Raw genomic sequence first — 18,799 nt, forward strand, 5'->3', positions numbered from 1 at the left:
TCAATGCATTTCTTATCAAGAGGTAAATGAACTAACCTCCAATTGTCATTTTTCTCTATTGATTTCACTTCATCAATCATTGCTTCCTTCCAATGTTTTTCCTTTAGATCTTGTTCAGTTCATCACCATACTTTCTTATTCTTTGGATCATACAAGTTATAGGCACCAGTTGAGTGATAACCAACCAAAACCATAGATTGAGACTTGTCATCTAGCTTTCTTCTCATTTGATGAGGAATGTGCCTGAGACATAATGAACCAAACACCCTGAGATGATGAACATTTGGCTTAATTCCTGACCATGCTTCTTTTGGTGTCTTATCTTGCAGCTTCTTTGTAGGACACCTATTTATGAGATAGGCTGCAGTAGCTACTGCTTCTCCCCATAAGTAATGAGATAATTGTTTTTGCTTCAACATATACTTCTCATCATGTTGACTATGGTTTTATTCTTTATCTCTGATATACTATTGAGTTGTGGAGTGCAAGGTGCAGTAACTTCGTGATTTATACCATTTGATGAGCACAAATTCTTGAACTTACTTGACGTATACTCACCTCCTCCATCTGTTCTTAATCTGCTAATTACCTCAACACTTTCATTCTGAACTAACATTCTAAACTTTTTTGAATACTTTCAAACACATCACTTTTCTTGGCTAACAAGTAAATCTACAACTTTCTAGTAAATTCATGAATGTTACAAAATAGCTATTACCTCCCAATGATGACAAATCTTGTCACTTTTTACATTAATGAAAATGTCCAAGAGTTTTCTTTTAATAATCAAATAACAACTTAATAGCTATAATTTCACTTTAAGATGAATAAGTGGATTGTTCAAGTTTGAATGTCAACCCTTGTATATATAATGTGATGTTCCTACCAACTAAGAAAAGCTCAGATGAACTATGTAAAAAAATATATCATTGACACAGAATATTATTTTTTTGACGTAAATGGAAAAAAACACACGTCAATAATTTGGACCGGATTAAGAGTCATTTTTGTAGATATCTCTTTTTAGAGATGATACAATTAAAACATGCCATGTGTACGAAACCGTCACAATTAAAAAACTAACCAATTAAAATACGATGTTTGATAGATTACACGCAAATTACTAAGTAATGATACAATCAAAACGTGTCATGTGTACTTGTGACGAGTTTGCGCGTGGTTCAATCATTATAAATTTCATATCACGAGTCGCAACCTTACATTCAACACTCATTCACCTTTATGGACTCTCATTTCAATCTATAAAAATAATAATCAGAGACGGGGTGTATTCAATTTCACTTTCATTCTCCTCTTTATCTTGCTCTTCGGTCCAAATTTGCGCTATCACCCTCTCTTTGTAGGTAGACTTGTATCTTTTCGATCTATATTTGTTTCCCTTATTTCTTATAATTTTGATTTGATTTTCAACACCAAATACTAATTAAATCTTGTTATGTCTAATTGTGTGTGATTAATCAATTGATTTTTTTCTCAAATCATAACACAATCAAATCTGACTTGTGGCAAGAGTTCGAGCAATGAAAGTGAATTCCGATTATTATTAGATATATAATAGTCAAATAACACAATCTACAATGACTGTGTTTGTCTCATATTTTTTGAGAAAAATATATTTTTTTAATAAAAAAATCACTTTTATCATTTTAATAATTTTTTTTTATTTTTTTTTAAAAATGTATTTTTTTTAAAAAATTACTTTTAACCTTACAATAAAAAGTTAATCCTAACGTATCATATTGAACATTAACATTAAGATATTGTATAATGTAACATAAAGATATATATTTTGATGTATGAAGATATTCTATGAATTAGTAGGGTATACTCTAGGTGCACAAATCAAAACTATAACATAAGTAAACAAGTGGAGAGGATGCACAAAATCCAAAATATATAATCGTGTCTTATGAAAGGAAACATAACCATGAGGTTTCTCCCAAACAAAAAAGTCTAACATTCTCAATTAATATTGCTCCAACTCTGAAAATATTGGCATGCCACCACCACAATTGAGTTGCCTACAACTCTCTCTTTTGTTCCCTTTAACCATCAACCGAACTACAGATTCATATCATAGGGTTCATAACCATGAATGAATATGTAATTTGGACGGTGAGTAAAGGGAGCAAAAAATAAAGTTGTATATGCAACGTCAATGGTGGTGGTGACATGCCAACATTCTTGGATACTGCAGTTGTAGTAGCATTGATAGAGAATGTCCGGCTTCTTTGTTTGGGAGAAACAAATTATGTTTCTCTTCATAAAACACAACTATATATTTTGTGCATCCTTTTCCACTTGTTTTCTTATGTTACAGTATCGATATATGTACCTATAGTATGCCCTACAATTCATACAATATAAATACTTATACATCAAAACATCTTCACACACGCACACAATATATATTGGTTGACATGAATGTAAGGTGTGTGATGAGATGATATGATAGCATGCATGCATTGGTTGACAGTGGTACACGTTTATTCTTTTTCCCTTTCTTCTGCACTATTATTTTTTTTCTTTGTGAGAGCATCCAAACTTTAGAGTCATTTCTCTTAAAAATCAAAGGATTAACCTAAAAAAAAAAAGTTGAATCGTCTCATTCACTTTCCTTTACATCTATATTTTTCATCTCTATCTCTCTTAATTTCAAAATCTCTCTTCAATAAGAAATTTAAAAATAACCAGTGAGATTAAGAGAAAAATAGAGAGAAAAGAGAGAGATATAAGAGAGACCGAAGAAAAGAATCCAATTTTTTTTTTTTTTTAAAAAACTCTTTTCCATCGAGAATATGAGAGTTAATAAAATGAAAAATATACTGTATATCACAAATCTTTAGATGCACATTTATATTATATTTATCTTAAAAAATTTCATCTTACAATTTAATTCAACTGATATATCAATAATAAAAAAATAAAAAACTACAACAATCACCACGTCAATACACTCAACGACATGAATTCATCAAATTACAGATGTATTAAGAGTAGAATGAAATCTCTATATATAGCAATGTAAGAGATTTTAGAGTAAGATATTGTCAAAGAAGAAATCATAATAAGATGAAGTAGTGATGACGTGGATCAATAAGAAAATAGAAAAAGAAATGGATAACAAACATGCAAAGCCACACAACATACACAAATTAACCATCACATCACATCAAAGAAGAAACTCAACGTAACACAAATGTCTGACATGTTACCTCCACCACCAAAATTTATTATTATCTCTAACTTTTTTCATCAAATAAAAATAAAAATAAAAATAAAAAACACAAAAACATTATACATTAATTAATTTTCATTTTGATAAAAAAAGAAAGTAAGATCGTTGGTTGTTGAACTTCAATCAATGGTAGCATGTATCGACATGACATTCTCTGTAATTGTTTCATCTTCTTATCCATGTTTCTCCAAGCCCGCTTCATTGTTAAGCAATACTAGAATCTTGGGCTTGGGCCCGGGCCTGGGTTTGGGCTTTGAGTTTCAGAAAAATGGAAGAAGGATATTAAGGAGACAGTTGAAGTTTGTTATCTCCGCACAGCTTTCTAAGTCATTTTCATTCACCTTTGGACTCGACTCTCCGGTATGATATCTCTCTCTTTTATTCAATTCTTAATACTAAGTTTAATTTATTTTACTATGTTTAGTTTCTGTCACTTGAGGATTATATTGCTTTATTTGGACCATTTTTTATGAAATGATAAAATATGACACTTTGCGGCTTAGTTTTTTTTATTATAGAAATTATTATAAAATAGTGTGTGTGATGTTTATCATAAGTTATAGTTTCTCCTTGTGGAGGAAGTAATATATATATATATATATATATATATATATATATATATATATATATATTTTTTTTTTTTATTTCAATGAAATGAAATCTTTAACCGGTTTGTGTGATATGTTTTGTAATAGAAGTGTTACCATTTTTGGATTGGATTTAACTCAATCTTATAAAACCGACTGACTTGTAAGATGAGATTGAGCTTACTTATAAATATATGTCCAAGCCACCACTTATCCAAGGTGGGACGGGGACTCTTAACACACCCTCTCATGCCCAAAACTTGGACATTTGGAGGGTAACTAGAGGGGCTTGACGGTGCAAACCTGATAGCAGGTGGCCAACAAATCTTTAACTTGGCTCTGATACCATCTTAGAGATTCTGAACTTTTGTCAATTCTTATGAAACCCTAGTTTATGCATTAATGAACTTTTTTCAATCCCAAGGTGGTTATGCATTATTTTGTTTATATGCATTAATGAATCGACTATTCAACTTAATTTCATGGACTAACTTTAATCTTTCAAATTTGCATTTGATATTTCCTCTTTAGAACTTGAATTCCTTCCAATCCCATGATCTATCAAAGTTATCCTGGAGGGGACCAGTTCCAGGTGATATTGCTGAAGTCGAGGCATATTGTAGGATCTTTAGGAACTCCGAAAGGCTTCATTCTGCATTAATGGATGCATTATGCAACCCGTTGACTGGGGAATGTACCGTCTCATATGAGGTTCCATCAGATGAGAAACCTCAACTCGAGGATAAAATTGTTTCAGTCCTCGGATGCATGGTATCCCTTGTGAACAGAGGTAGGGACGATGTTCTTACCGGAAGGTCCTCAATTATGAATCCCTTTCATGATGCTGACGTTAGCGCAACAGACGACAAGCTCCCTCCACTTGCCGTTTTCAGGAGCGAGATGAAAAGGTGTTCCGAGAGTTTACATGTTGCCCTTGAGAGTTATTTAATACCTAATGATGATCGAAGCTTAAACGTATGGAGGAAACTTCAGAGACTGAAGAATGTCTGTTATGATTCTGGTTTTCCACGTCTTGAGGGTTCTCCTTGTTACACACTATTTGCTAATTGGAGTCCTGTATATTTTTCTACTTCTAAAGACGACAATGAATCCGAAGACGTAGAAACGGCTTTTTGGACTGGCGGTCAGGTGACAGAAGAAGGACTAACGTGGTTACTTGATAAAGGATATAAAACAATTATAGATATCAGAGCCGAGACTGTAAGAGACAATTTTTATGAAGTGGCTGTGAATGATGCTATTTCGTCTGGAAAAATTGAGTTAGTAAAAATCCCAGTTGAAGTTAAGACTGCACCGACAATGGAACAGGTTGTAAGGTTTGCGTCTTATGTATCGGATAGCAGCAAAAGGCCTATCTATCTTCATAGCAAGGAAGGAGTTTGGAGATCAATTGCCATGGTCTCCCGATGGAGGCAGTACGTGACTCGCTCTTTGTCGCAGAATGTTTCTAGTCCAACAATTGCTCCCTCTAACATGTTATCACATTCTACAAATAGCTCCGAGAAACTGCAGGATTCTTCCGCGACTGCAGCAAGATCCTCCCTCGAAAACGATATCACTTCATTGCAAGACAGTTTCGACGCAACAAATAGTTCTGTTGGGACATATGACAGAAATATCTCCGAAAAGAAGTATGATGAAAAAACACAAGGTAATACAGCCTTAATTGGAACTTCTCCTGATAAGGACGGATCTGTTACGAGTTTTTCTAGCAAGATTAACCCGTTAAAAGCTCAAGTTCCTCCTAGTGATGTCTTTTCTAAAAAAAAGATGTCCAAATTTTTGGGTAGCAGGAAGATCTCACCTCCCGATTATATCGATTATCAAATCAAAAGGGCGAAAAGCTTACCACAATATAAGAACACGCCTATTGGAAGATTTCAGACAGATGTGATTGTTTCCAATGGTGCTATACCTGTGCCTAAAATTGTGGTTCCTGATAGCTTAAATGGATCGGCTCATGTGGATTATCCATCTCGAGATCCCGAAGTTATTGTCGGTGGCAATGGGAAGTTAGTGAACGGGAATACTTCCAGTTCTGGTAGGACAACAGTAAACGGATTTAGTCAAGGGGAATTACAATACACGTCTAATGCCAATGTCTCTGGCGTTGTCAATAATGATAGTGTGACAAATAAATCTCCAAGGGTTGAAGATGGCACAGTTAAGGCTGGGCTAAATTTACACGATGAAGAATTGAGAACCATCGAAGGCGATATGTGTGCTTCGTCAACTGGAGTTGTAAGGGTACAGTCAAGAAAGAAAGCAGAGATGTTCTTGGTTCGAACAGATGGATTTTCTTGTACAAGAGAAAAGGTCACCGAATCTTCTTTGGCTTTCACTCATCCTAGCACTCAGCAACAGATGCTTATGTGGAAGTCTACACCAAAGAATGTGCTGTTGTTAAAAAAGCTGGGGGATGAACTATTGGAAGAAGCAAAAATGGTAATGCTTATTTTCTTTTCTTTTTCAAAAAAATCTTATTGGAATTATGAGTATTTATTATGAACTTCGGTAAATAAATTGAGTATACCTATTCTAAATCCAGTTTCAATATCTAATCTGCAGGTTGCTACTTTTCTTCATAACCAAGAGAAAATGAATGTTATTGTGGAACCTGATGTGCATGATGTATTTGCTCGAATTCCCGGTTTTGGATTTGTGCAGACCTTCTACAGCCACGATACAAGGTATTCGAGTTTGAAACTGTAAATTTGTGTGAACTCACTTCAGTTCTAAGCATTTTTTTTTACTTATAAAGCTACTTTGATCCAGTGATCTACACGAGAAAGTAGATTTTGTGGCGTGCTTAGGGGGAGATGGTGTTATACTGCATGCATCAAATCTATTCAGAGACGCAGTTCCACCGATTGTATCATTTAACCTTGGTTCCCTTGGTTTTTTGACTTCTCATAGTGTAAGTTTTTCAAATCATGATTTATTTTAGCTGAAACTATACCAGAGGTTTTTTTAACTTAATTCAAAGTTTCAAACAGGTCTTTTATATTTTTTTGTGTCAAGCAAGTCCTTCATTTTTCAACTATGTATGTTACCAAAATGTAAATTACTTCTTCAACTAATCAAAATAATATCTAAATTACATCATAATGACTGTTACAAAACCTAATCCATCAAAATTATCACGATCTTTTTAATTTTTATCTAAGATTGTGAGCTCGTTGTTGTGAATGAGGATCTAATTGTGTTGAAAGTTGGCTCAACGATGTAAATATTTTAAAGATAAAAGACGAAATTGACATGAAAAAAGATGAAGGACTTGTTTGAAACTTTAAATTAAGTTTAAAGACCCCTGATGTAGTTTTGTCTTTATTTTATCATAAAATTATACAAGTAGCTTCAATGTCATATGTTTGACTTCGGTTCTGTTCTTTGTATGTAGTTTGAAGAATACAAGCAAGACTTAAGACAAGTCATTCATGGAAATACTTCACGAGATGGTGTCTACATTACTCTTAGGATGCGTCTCCGATGTGAAATTTTTCGTAAAGGTAAAGCAATGCCAGGGAAAGTATTTGATATTCTAAATGAGGTGGTTGTCGATCGAGGTTCTAATCCATACCTCTCAAAGATTGAATGCTATGAACATGATCGGCTTATAACCAAAGTGAGTTCTATTATATGTTTTTATAGTTTGTGCTCTAAATGTCTGTACATATTTTGTATTCTATGATGGAACAGTCAATTTTTGAAATTTCATATCTCAAAACAATTTTTATGATGCAGTGCTATACCTTCTATATGACGACAAACGTAATGTCTTTCAGGTACAAGGTGATGGAGTCATCGTTGCCACCCCTACGGGAAGTACAGCCTATTCCACGGCTGCAGGAGGTTCCATGGTAAGCTTGTAATAGAGTTTTATTCGCTTCGAAAATATTAGATTTTTGACGGGGTACGAGTAAGGTATTAGTAAAATATATGAACTGATGATACCAAAAACTAGAATTTGTCATTTTTTCCTTGATATTATTATCGAATGATAATATGAACAAACATAGCGTTATACTGAAATTTATCATTTCATTCTTGACGTTATTATCTAATGACAAAAGAAAACTGCAGGTCCATCCAAATGTTCCCTGCATATTGTTTACCCCGATCTGTCCACATTCACTGTCATTTAGACCAGTCATACTTCCAGATTCTGCTCGATTAGAATTAAAGGTGAAGTTATTCATTCTCTGCGTAGAAATATCGTATTGGTTATTGATATTTATTAATATTTCTTGGCTTATGATTGGTCTTCTATTCCAGAATATGTTTCCCTTTTTAAGATATTGCTAAGTTTGTGTTGGCAGCATTGATGAATATAATATTAACATTGTAAGGTTTAGCTAAGGATATACACGGTGGGTGTTTGTTAATAACAGATTCCAGAAGATGCTAGAAGTAACGCGTGGGTTTCGTTTGACGGAAAGAGAAGACAGCAGCTCTCAAGAGGAGACTCAGTCCGAATACATATGAGCGAACATCCGCTTCCAACTGTTAACAAGTTTGACCAAACAGGCGATTGGTTCTGTAGCTTGATTCGCTGTCTAAATTGGAACGAGAGGCTTGATCAAAAGGCTCTATAATCCACGCGAAAATGAAGAACAAAGCAAGACTTTGTATAATTAATTACTGTACAGATTACTGAACTAAGAGCAGATAATTACTACCATTATATTGCATTGGCTTCCATTGTATAGATAGGGTTTGCCAATGGTTTTTCAATATGTTATAATGGCAATATTCAGTTGTATATACAAACTTTAAAGCATGAAATTGTTGATATTAGAAGCAGCTCATTGTTCCATCTAAATAAATATATGATTTTCTTATACTTTTTATACTCAAACAAATATGAACTGTTACATATACATGCTATTTTGAAATCATTTTGCAACATGAGAAGAAGAAATTACACAATTCTTTCACTGCTTTGACGTATAACTGGTCTACTTAAAATTTACGAGGGTGAACATTATTTTTTAGTGGTATTGGACTCAGATCCCTTAAGTAAGGTCTTAGATTCAAATATTGTTGATGAAAAAAAAATTAGTTAGGAGGGGAGACTCCACTAAAGATGGTCCCAGTTAGATTATTCGGTTGAGATTAGTCATTAGCACAATGGGACAATAACTCGCACCAATGACATGGTGAAAAAAAGAGAATACGAGGGCATAACCTGAATGGTTGAACTAATCATGAAATGATAAAATTGTGAAGCTTCGACAATCTGCTAATAAATGTAATTAAATGTGGAAGAAGTTGATAAATTACAATTCAACTCTCATTTATTGTGTTTTCATCTTAATCTTTCATTAAGGAAATAGTTTGTTGAAAAAAGTAAACATATTCTATCTAAATAGTAGATTCTGGTTGCTGTTAAAGACTTAAAGTGACGTTTCTTGTTAAAATTGTAATACATATGACATGAGGCCCCCTTTGTTGAAATTTCATATAGGTTGCCACATTGGAGCATTGTGATAATTGGAAGCTAAACAATCAAGTAAATTAGTCCTTGAAAGTGAAAGCTAGGTATGTTAGGTTGACAATCTAGAAAGTGGAACAAGGATGTTAATGCAAAATTAATATAATTCCCTCACATGCTTTTGGCTTTATGTAGGAAAAGAAAAATAACAAATATTCCTAATAATATATTTAGTTTATTTTAAAACAATTAAAGTTTTGAGAAACTAAAACTAAGTATTAGAGATGGAGGGAGTAGAATTTTAGTTAGAAAGTCATTGTCTTATTGGTGTTATTGATTATATGTTATAAGTATGAAATTTCTAACTCGGCAAGCCACTGTCAAAGAGGTTGATATTCCTAATACTAAATATGAGCTTCTTGAGTCACCGAATTCGAAAGGCCCCGACTCCCTTTTTACTGACAGCACACTACGTGCGTGCTAGTACTGGTGACCAACTTTCGTCAAAAATTGTTAAACATATACAATAATATCTATAAATTAGAGTTATAAATCAAACTTCTGCTAAAATAAATCCATTTTCTATATTTAATTTCTTTCTTTCTCCTGAAAATAAAAAACTAATTACATTGAAATTAGTAGGAAGGTTCCCTTAACCACTACAATTATTAACTAAATTCACAGAACCAATTTGACTAAAGACCAGCATCAAGCACATGTTAATTTATAGTTATGTTATCCATTAAATATTAATATATGAACCATATCTTTTTGACCATAGTATGCTTAGGTTGACTAGTAAACCAACCTCTTCTCTCAAAAAACATCTCTATTAATTATAACCCTCCAATCCTTGTGTCTGTGTGTCTGTGTCTTCACCACAAATCCAAAAATGATTCATAACCAATCCATTTTCATCTTCCTTTTCACCCTTTTCATAGCTTCTCATGCAGCTTCTCCTCCTGTTTCTGCTGCTGTTGCATCATGTCCTATGGATCTCAGCTATGTTGAAACCTTTCCATGGGACACATCAACATGCAGAGATCCAATTGACTCAGAACACTGTTGTCAATCTCTTCTTAGTCTCTTTGGTATAGGACTTGCAAAACATCTTAAAGAAACATTAATCTTTCAACTTCCAAATGAAAACATTTCCTCAACATGTTTACAAGATTTCAAACTCAAACTTTCATCTTTAAAAATTCAACCATCATTAGTCCCTAGTTGTTTTCAAAACTCAACTCAATTTGTCACAAACACTTCAAGTTGTGCAGGTATATCAAACATCACAGATTGGAAACAAAAAGTTGGTATGTTAAGTCCTTTAGATACTTCTTGTAATGGTGATTTAAGTTCTGAAACTAGTTGTAATATTTGTACTGAAGCTGGTTTTAAAGTCACTGCTCAACTTAGAAATCTTTCTCCAAAAAATTCTTCTAAGTGTTTTTACTATTCAGTTTTATATGCTATTGGTATTGTGAATCAATTTGGTCCTACAGATCCTGTTACAGCTGGTTGTATACTTGGTATGGCACTTTCCTCAAAAGGGTCATCAAGTAATGGAAAAATTTTGAAACTTGTTTTTGGATTATTAGGTGCTGTTGTTGGTGTTATTCTAGCTTTTGTGTTGATTGTTATGTATAGAAAATGGAATAAGATGAGAAGAGAAAATCTTTATCATAGATCAGTTGAAAATAGTGTTAGAGACAGTGTTTTGCCTAATACAGGTGCTAAGTGGTTTCATATATCAGAACTTGAAAAAGCTACAAATAAGTTTTCACAGAAGAATATGATTGGTCAAGGTGGTGATGGTGTTGTGTTCAAAGGAACACTTTCTGATGGAACTTTAGTCGCGGTGAAAGAGATTTTTGATTTGGATACTCGAGGCGATGAAGAATTTTGTTATGAAGTTGAGATTATTAGCAAAATTAAGCATAGGAATCTTCTTGCTTTAAGAGGATGTTGTGTTACAAGTCATAGTGTTAAAGGTAAAAGAAGGTTTTTGGTTTATGATTATATGCCAAATGGAAGTTTAAGTTATCAATTATCAATTAATGGTGCTAATAAGTTAACTTGGCCACAAAGAAAGAATATTATTCTTGATGTAGCTAAAGGGCTAGCTTATTTGCATTATGAAATCAAGCCGCCGATTTTTCATCGTGATATTAAGGCGACTAATATACTTTTGGACTCAAAAATGAAAGCAAAAGTTGCTGATTTTGGATTAGCAAAACAAGGTAATGAAGGACAATCTCATCTTACAACAAGAGTAGCTGGTACATATGGTTATTTAGCCCCTGAGTATGCATTATACGGACAATTAACGGAGAAAAGTGATGTTTATAGTTTCGGAATTGTGATACTTGAAGTAATGAGTGGTAGAAAAGTTCTTGATACAATGAATTCACCTGTTGTTTTGATAACTGATTGGGCTTGGACACTTGCAAAATCAGGAAAAGTTAATGAAATATTTGATGAAGGAGTTAAAGATGAAGGGCCAGAAAAAATTATGGAAAGATTTGTACTTGTTGGAATTCTTTGTGCTCATGCAATGGTTGCATTAAGACCTACTATTGCAGAAGCACTTAAGATGTTAGAAGGTGATATTGATATTCCTAATTTACCTGATAGACCTGTTCCACTTGGTCATGAATCTTTTCAATCTTCACTTATGCAAGGAAGTGGAAGAACAACACCTTATACTTCATTTTATTCTACTTCAAATATTAGTACAATTAGTAGAAATTGAAAAATCAGTTTCATTTGTGCAGTGTAGTTTGTAGGTTAGATTCATTAGGATTGTTCTGAAATTATTTGAAGGTTCAAATTAAATGAACCTTCCAAGGCCAAATTCAATGTGATGTAGTCATAGATAGATACCTTGCATTTTTGAATACTTTTGTAATGTGATCCTATACCATTGTGGAAGAAAATGTTTGATTTTGTTACACACAACTATATTATGTTTGAATCTAGTTAATTAGTAGCTATTTTTTTTGGGTACTGTTCTCCTGAATTCTCTTCTGGGCGGTTGGCGGTAGGGCTTACCGTGATGCCTCTGCCATGGGTCTCCTTGGTGGCCTCCCGCTTTTGGTCGTGGGTGTTCAGGCGCTCTAGTGGCACGGCCCACGTATTCCTTCTCCTTAACGTCTCTTTGTCTTTTCTCGGCGTTACTTTCTTCGCCCTTTATATAACACTCCGCCCTCTTGTTTACCTCTTGCATTGACGAGGCTGGCTTTTGGGCTAAGGACTCATTGAAATGTCCTGCTCTTAGCCCATTGTGGAAGGCTGCCACGAACATCTCCTGGTTTGGATTTGAGACCTTGATGGTGGCTTCGCTAAATCTGGCGAGGAAACTACGCAATGACTCGCCATGGTTTTGGCGGATGGAGAAAAGACTGGTTGATGTGACTTTCACGTGTTTCGATCCAGCGAACTGGTGGATAAATTTTTTATGAAAGTCAACATAACTCTCAATTGAATTCTTTGGAAGGTTCATGTACCAACGTAGGGCAACATCCTTGAAGGTGCCGGCTAGTAGTTTGCACTTTAGATGCTCCGGAGCATTGATTATGGCGGTTTGTGTTCCAATTGCCATCAGGTGCTCCCTTGGATCCGTCTTTCCGTCGAAGGTAGGAAGGTGAGGAACCTTGATTGTTTCCACCACTTGGGAATCCCATAAGTGTTGTGCTAAAGGCTGTACGTCCATGACGCCCTCTCCCTCCTCCTCCTCCGAAATCAATTTCGCTTTCTCTTTCTCATTAGTTCTTTCGGCTTCGATGGCCGCAATCTGAGTTTGTAAGCGCCGTATTTCTACGACGGCGGCTTGCAAGGTGTTAACGCTAGAGTTATCGTTGTTTCCATGCTCTCCAGCCATGTGAAGATGTTTGATTTTTCGTCTAGTTGCTGTGATAGGCTGAGATCAAATGATTTTACCGCAGCCCCACGGTGGGCGCCAAAATGTTCTGGTAAAAAAACAAGGGGGTTTGTATTATTGATTAAATGGTGTGACTACCCTCAGTTCAATCCCAGCAACCCTGGGAGTTTTATAAGTCAGAATTCGATCCTTTTACAGATGAAAATGTGAAACTATTTATAGACCATTAAAGCCTTCTTCTCCAAGCTAGGGTTCCTACAAATCCGGTCCTCAGCGCTTTTTCCGGTGATGCAGCGTGAAAGTAGGAATAAAACCTTGATCTCCAAGCCATGACAGTTTCAGGGAGTTGGTTTCTTCATTCCCAAGTTAAATGCCAAAGCGGGGAAGGAGGAAGATATTTATTATCATATGCAAATCCGTCTTATGGGCGTTATCTGTTACCGTCCACCTCGCCAAAGCCTTATATCGCCAAATGGATCTTTAGGATTTAATTGTTTTGGGCCTATTTCCTTTCTCATATTAATTGGGCTAGTTTGAATTTGCCTTTAAGCCCATTGCCCAGTCCAGGTAAATAATGGTTTTAAATTGCGGTTGTGATTGCTGTAACATGCAATGTGGTTGTTGTGGCGTGAGGTCAGTTTGAAATTTCACAAACTATATAGAATGACACCACTATGCCACTATATTATTTACCGCAATTGCATAGTCTTAGTTTATTCCATAAACACTGATTCAAATGTGCTTAAATACACGGTCAAGTGAATGTTAAAAGTGAGATTTTATGCGAACTAGAATGTGACTTCTGGTGCGGCTACAATGCAACCGTACACGTGAATTAAAATTACACTTCAATTGCGATGCAATGCGGTTATGGAGCTTACCACATCAACAATATTGCGGCTGCATATACAAAGGCAGACCACAATTTAAAACCTTATTTTACTTATATTTGTAATCGGACAAGTAACTGTTATAAATACATGTTACAATATAAAGTTATGAAAGTCCACCTTAAAAATCTCCACATAAAAAAAAATAAATTCAAGTCCAGCTTAAAAACACACCATTAAAAGGTAAGTACTAAAATTCTACTACATAAATTGTTTACTCAACGCAAGTGTTTTTTTTTCTTCCAATTTACTCCTATCTATTTATGTATGTATGGTTGCAAATATAAGTTGCCTATAGACTTGTAAAATTATTTTATTTAATTAGATAATTTTCCACCGAATCTAATTTTAGTTGCTTAATAAGACTTACCTCTGTTTATTCGTTCTTAATATTTTGTCAGGTACATAAGTTGTCCAAACTTCACAGCTGCCATAACAAAGACAACTTGTCTTTTTTTTTTTTTTTTTTCCAAATCAAAAATATTTTTCACACGTAACTGTAAAGATAAATTTTCTCGAAGTAATTGAGATCTACTTAAAAATTTAATCACTTTAGCTAAAATATATATATATATATATATATATATATATATATATATATATATATCAACTGAGATCGAACCTAAAATCAAATAATTAAAAGTTTAAATATCTACAACATTATCTTATCGACAACTTTTGTCGTTCTAGTGGCCGGAAAAGCTGACCAATCACAAAAAACAAATGTATAATTTGTTAGGTAGCAGCCTAAAAAATATTGTTCCTATTTCAATTATGTCCAGCTAAGATTTAACTTGGCCAAGACAGAATCCAGAATATTTAATTTGATAAAAAGTGTTTTTATATACAAGAATTTAATAAGAAAGTTGAAGGCCGTTTAACATTCATTATTTTATGAATTATATCAATGATTTTTTTGTCCATGCAATGTTTTTTTTTTTAACCAAACAAACTTAATTCATATCATTAACTAATAAATATTCAATACATAAGAGAATATTCTCAAATTTATGGAAACTAGCCCAAACATTGGCCGTCATAGCAAGAGTATGAACAACCAAATTTACTTGTCTCCTAACAAACTTAACCTCAAAGTTTACGTAAAAAGATGACATAAGAAGAATAATGTCGTGATTAAACATTTTCCATGCAATGTTTGAAGTGGTTGTAAATTGTAATCTCCGCTTATTGTGTTATGGATTTATCTTTCTGTTTTAAAATGAGTGTAAACGTTTTAAATTTTTAGACATTAAAAATATAATGATGCTGCCTAAATATATAACAATTTTGTCAAAAAATTTACTAGTACATTGCTCTAAAAGTAGTATACGCAGTGGTGAATCCATAATTTTTTGTCCGTGGAGCTGAAAAAATAGTATATATAATTTTTGTCTAGAGTATATAACAAACTTTTATAAAATACACAATTATAGTAACAAAGAAAAAACTAAAACATAAAAGTTTATACAAGTTACAGTTGTATTCTGAAAATATTAAATGATACACTACTAACATTATAAAATTAATTTGTCACTTTCTTATGTAATTAAACAATCATTCAAGAGAAGTAAAAGTAAGAGAAGAGATAAAAAATGATTCGGAGAGAAGAAATTGACGCTTCAATGAATTATGAGAGAAAAAAGTACATTTAAGAGAGAAAATGTGTGAATAACTGAATATTGAAAAGTTGAAGTAGTGAAAAGATAAATTTGTGATGAGTGGGTAATAGACGCTATCACAGGGGATTTTAAAAAATAATGATACTAATGTTATAAACTAAAGTAGAAGAGCAAGAGAATAGATAAAGAAAGAATAAAAGTATATTGTATTATGTCTTTCAAGTGTTTACATTGTAACATAGACTGTATTTATAGGACAATATTGGACCAAAACCTAATGGACATTCATTATATAATTTTTTTTTTACTAAAAGGTGCTTATAACATTTCATTCATAATCAATTGTTGAATACATGTAGGTACATCAATGATCACATTAGAGCTAGCTTTCGATGTGGCTATCCTTGCAAGTGCATGAACGACCCCATTCGTTTGTCTCATATTAAACTCCACATGAGAGGAGTTTTCAAAATTTACATCAAACACACGATGACATTCTTTTATAACATCATTAAACTCTGTGACATCATTCCCACCCTTATGAAAATAATCAACCACTTTTTTCGAGTCAAGCACAAAATTCATTCGTTCTAGTTGTAAGTCTTGAACCCAATTGAGAGCATGATAAAGTCTCGACGCTTACAATCAATTAATTAAAAGATATAATTTGAAGTAAAACAATAATTCTACCTTGAAAAGTGTAAATATTAAATAACATTTATATTGAAACAAAATATTTTTTTTGCTAAAAGTGACATTTATTTTGAAAAAATAATAATTTAATAATGGTATTTATTTTACTAAAAGTGATTCTTGTGAGGGATATATTTTTTCTAATACTTCGTTTGGTATGATGAAAAAGAGTTGGAGGAAAGAAAATTACGCAAATCAATGATGTTGTGTTTGGTATGGGTGAAATAGGGGAGAAAGAAGTTGGATAGAGAGAAATTGAAGAGAAATGTTGAATTTCTCTTGTTTGGTGGTAATTGAAATAGGGAAGAGAGAGATATAAAACATGGGACCCACCAACTTTATTCTTCTCTCCATATTAGCCGAGAAAGAGAGGAGAAATGCTACATTTTTCTTATTTTCCACCTTTACCCTTGCATATGTCATGAATTAATTTTACAATTGTTACCTTTGTGTCTGTGCATGAGATTTGCTTGATGTCAAATTGCTCTATTATTTTTTTCAATTGGTCAGTGCTAAATAAATTGTATACGTAATGACCATATGAATAAGATATAGTATATCTACTTTGTAAATGCTAAAACAACTCAAAGTTAAACCAATTAAATTATAAATTAATTCAATATATAATAAATTATATATATTAACAAATTAAGTTTGTTAAAAATTGAATTAAATATATTAATACTCCGTAATTTAGATAATTAATTAAAAATAACTAAATTACTTTAGTCTAATAAACTAATTTAATTAATTATTATAAATTATATGTTGGCTTTAACTCAAGGATATTTTTATCCTTTTAAAAAATAGTAACGTTTCTTCCAATTGAAAACAAATCACTTCTTCTTCACGCAATATTAGAGTATCACCATAAACTCCTACAAGATCTATCATAAACTCACCACTTTATCTCACCCATTCTCATTTAAGAGTATCACCATTTCTACTCCTAGTGCCCCTGTTCATCTTCTTCTTCAGGCAAAATTAGAATATCACCATTAAGCCCATAAATTGAAACAACAACATCAACATAAAAACAAATCAAAACATAAACAAAATTAAAGAATTAAAGAAGTTTTTCAAAGTACAAATTATTGAAAAACTATTTGAAATTGTTAATGTAAGTTATGTAACTAGAAAGGTTGAATAGTCTAGTCATGTTATGTACTAAGAAAGAAATAAAAGAACATAAAAAATTATTAATGAATTTGTAACTAAAAATACTCGCAGAAAGTATTTTGTATTAATATTTTCATATTAAATAAAAAATTTGATTTTCTTAATAATTCAAATTGTTTAGATCATTTATAGAATTACGTAGAATAATTCAAATTGGACTCTAAGTTATATTACTTCCTCCGGTCCTTTTTATAAGGAACACTTAGGGCAAAAAATTTGGTCCTTTTTATAAGAAACTTTGACCAATTTTCAAATGTTTTAAATGTTCAATTTCACTTATGCCCTTATTTATTATGAGAGAGAATTTAAAAATAAGTAAGTTAGTTGAATAAAGAGTAATTAAATAAGGGTATACATGGAATAAATTTAAATTTATAAGAGTATTAAATGAAAATAACTATGTTAAATGTGCTTCATTGGTCTGTGTGATTTTTTCAAAGTGTTCCTTATAAAAAGGATCGGAGTATTAAATTTCAATCATGCAAACATGAAACTTGAAAGTGCTCTATCTATTAATAAATTTCAATCATGTAGCTGAAAAGCTAAACAAACTTACGTTAAGGGAAAAAGTTGGTAGCTTTGATTGAGTCCAATTGAAACAAAAGAAAAAATTGCACTTATTTTTATTTAATTAATTTACACCACACAGTAATGTACTGACAATATAAATATGGCATGCATGGTTTCAATTATTATATACTCCTCCCAAATCTTTAGTATTTTCATCTTTTTAATTTTGTCGCAAAACTTTAGTCCTTTTAAAAAATTATTGTATATTTAGTGATATTTTACCATTTGTACCCCTTACTAAAGTTAAAACATTAATTAAATATATTTTTTCTTTCTTAATAAAGTAAGGGTAAAAGTGACTTTACTTATCATTTTTTTTCATTTTTTAATCTTCATGCAAAACTCTAAAAGGACTAAAGTTTTGGGATGGAGGGAGTATATAGTCACTACATTACTAGTTATGGTTTAAATAAGCATCCTCTTTTAAAAATATGCATTTATTAATGATATGAAAAATTAAAATTAAACAAATTAAAGAAAAAGAATAATAATAAATAGTTGTATAATAAAGAAAACTTAATTCTTCATTCATATTATAAAATGACATAATTTTTTTGACAGTCACTACTAGAAATCTCGCATTTAGAGACCGAAAATCTTCAAAATTGGTCGCTAAAACTATCAGCGACTGAATTAGTGACCAAATTTTTGAGGTGGCAAAAACCCTAGT

General features: G+C 32.5%; 2 protein-coding genes across 2 annotated transcripts; both read left to right on the forward strand.

Moving 5' to 3' along the window:
* Positions 1 to 3,047: 3,047 nt before the first annotated feature.
* Positions 3,048 to 8,710, forward strand: LOC123902375 (NAD kinase 2, chloroplastic-like). Its single transcript, XM_045952079.1, has 8 exons — positions 3,048 to 3,619; positions 4,378 to 6,312; positions 6,436 to 6,557; positions 6,643 to 6,784; positions 7,268 to 7,492; positions 7,653 to 7,727; positions 7,951 to 8,052; positions 8,259 to 8,710. Exons 1-8 carry the CDS (start codon positions 3,386 to 3,388, stop codon positions 8,460 to 8,462), a joined length of 3,039 nt encoding a protein of 1,012 aa, XP_045808035.1. The 5' UTR covers positions 3,048 to 3,385; the 3' UTR covers positions 8,463 to 8,710.
* A 1,348-nt stretch (positions 8,711 to 10,058) lies between these two features.
* On the forward strand, positions 10,059 to 12,281 carry LOC123912347 (probable receptor-like protein kinase At1g11050). Its single transcript, XM_045963213.1, has one exon. It carries the CDS (start codon positions 10,194 to 10,196, stop codon positions 12,048 to 12,050), a length of 1,857 nt encoding a protein of 618 aa, XP_045819169.1. The 5' UTR covers positions 10,059 to 10,193; the 3' UTR covers positions 12,051 to 12,281.
* The last annotated feature ends 6,518 nt before the right edge of the window (positions 12,282 to 18,799 follow it).

Source organism: Trifolium pratense, linkage group LG1, assembly GCF_020283565.1.
Source record: "Trifolium pratense cultivar HEN17-A07 linkage group LG1, ARS_RC_1.1, whole genome shotgun sequence".
In the NCBI taxonomy this organism is placed as follows: domain Eukaryota; kingdom Viridiplantae; phylum Streptophyta; class Magnoliopsida; order Fabales; family Fabaceae; genus Trifolium; species Trifolium pratense.

Excerpts from the sequence above, each read along its gene's own strand:
- LOC123902375 (XM_045952079.1), top strand. The coding sequence starts at position 3,386 with ATGGTAGCATGTATCGACATGACATTCTCTGTAATTGTTTCATCTTCT. Across the intron at positions 6,558-6,642 it reads TTCTACAGCCACGATACAAG|TGATCTACACGAGAAAGTAG; the intron begins GTATTCGAGTTT and ends ACTTTGATCCAG. Across the intron at positions 8,053-8,258 it reads CTGCTCGATTAGAATTAAAG|ATTCCAGAAGATGCTAGAAG; the intron begins GTGAAGTTATTC and ends TGTTAATAACAG.
- LOC123912347 (XM_045963213.1), top strand. The coding sequence starts at position 10,194 with ATGATTCATAACCAATCCATTTTCATCTTCCTTTTCACCCTTTTCATA.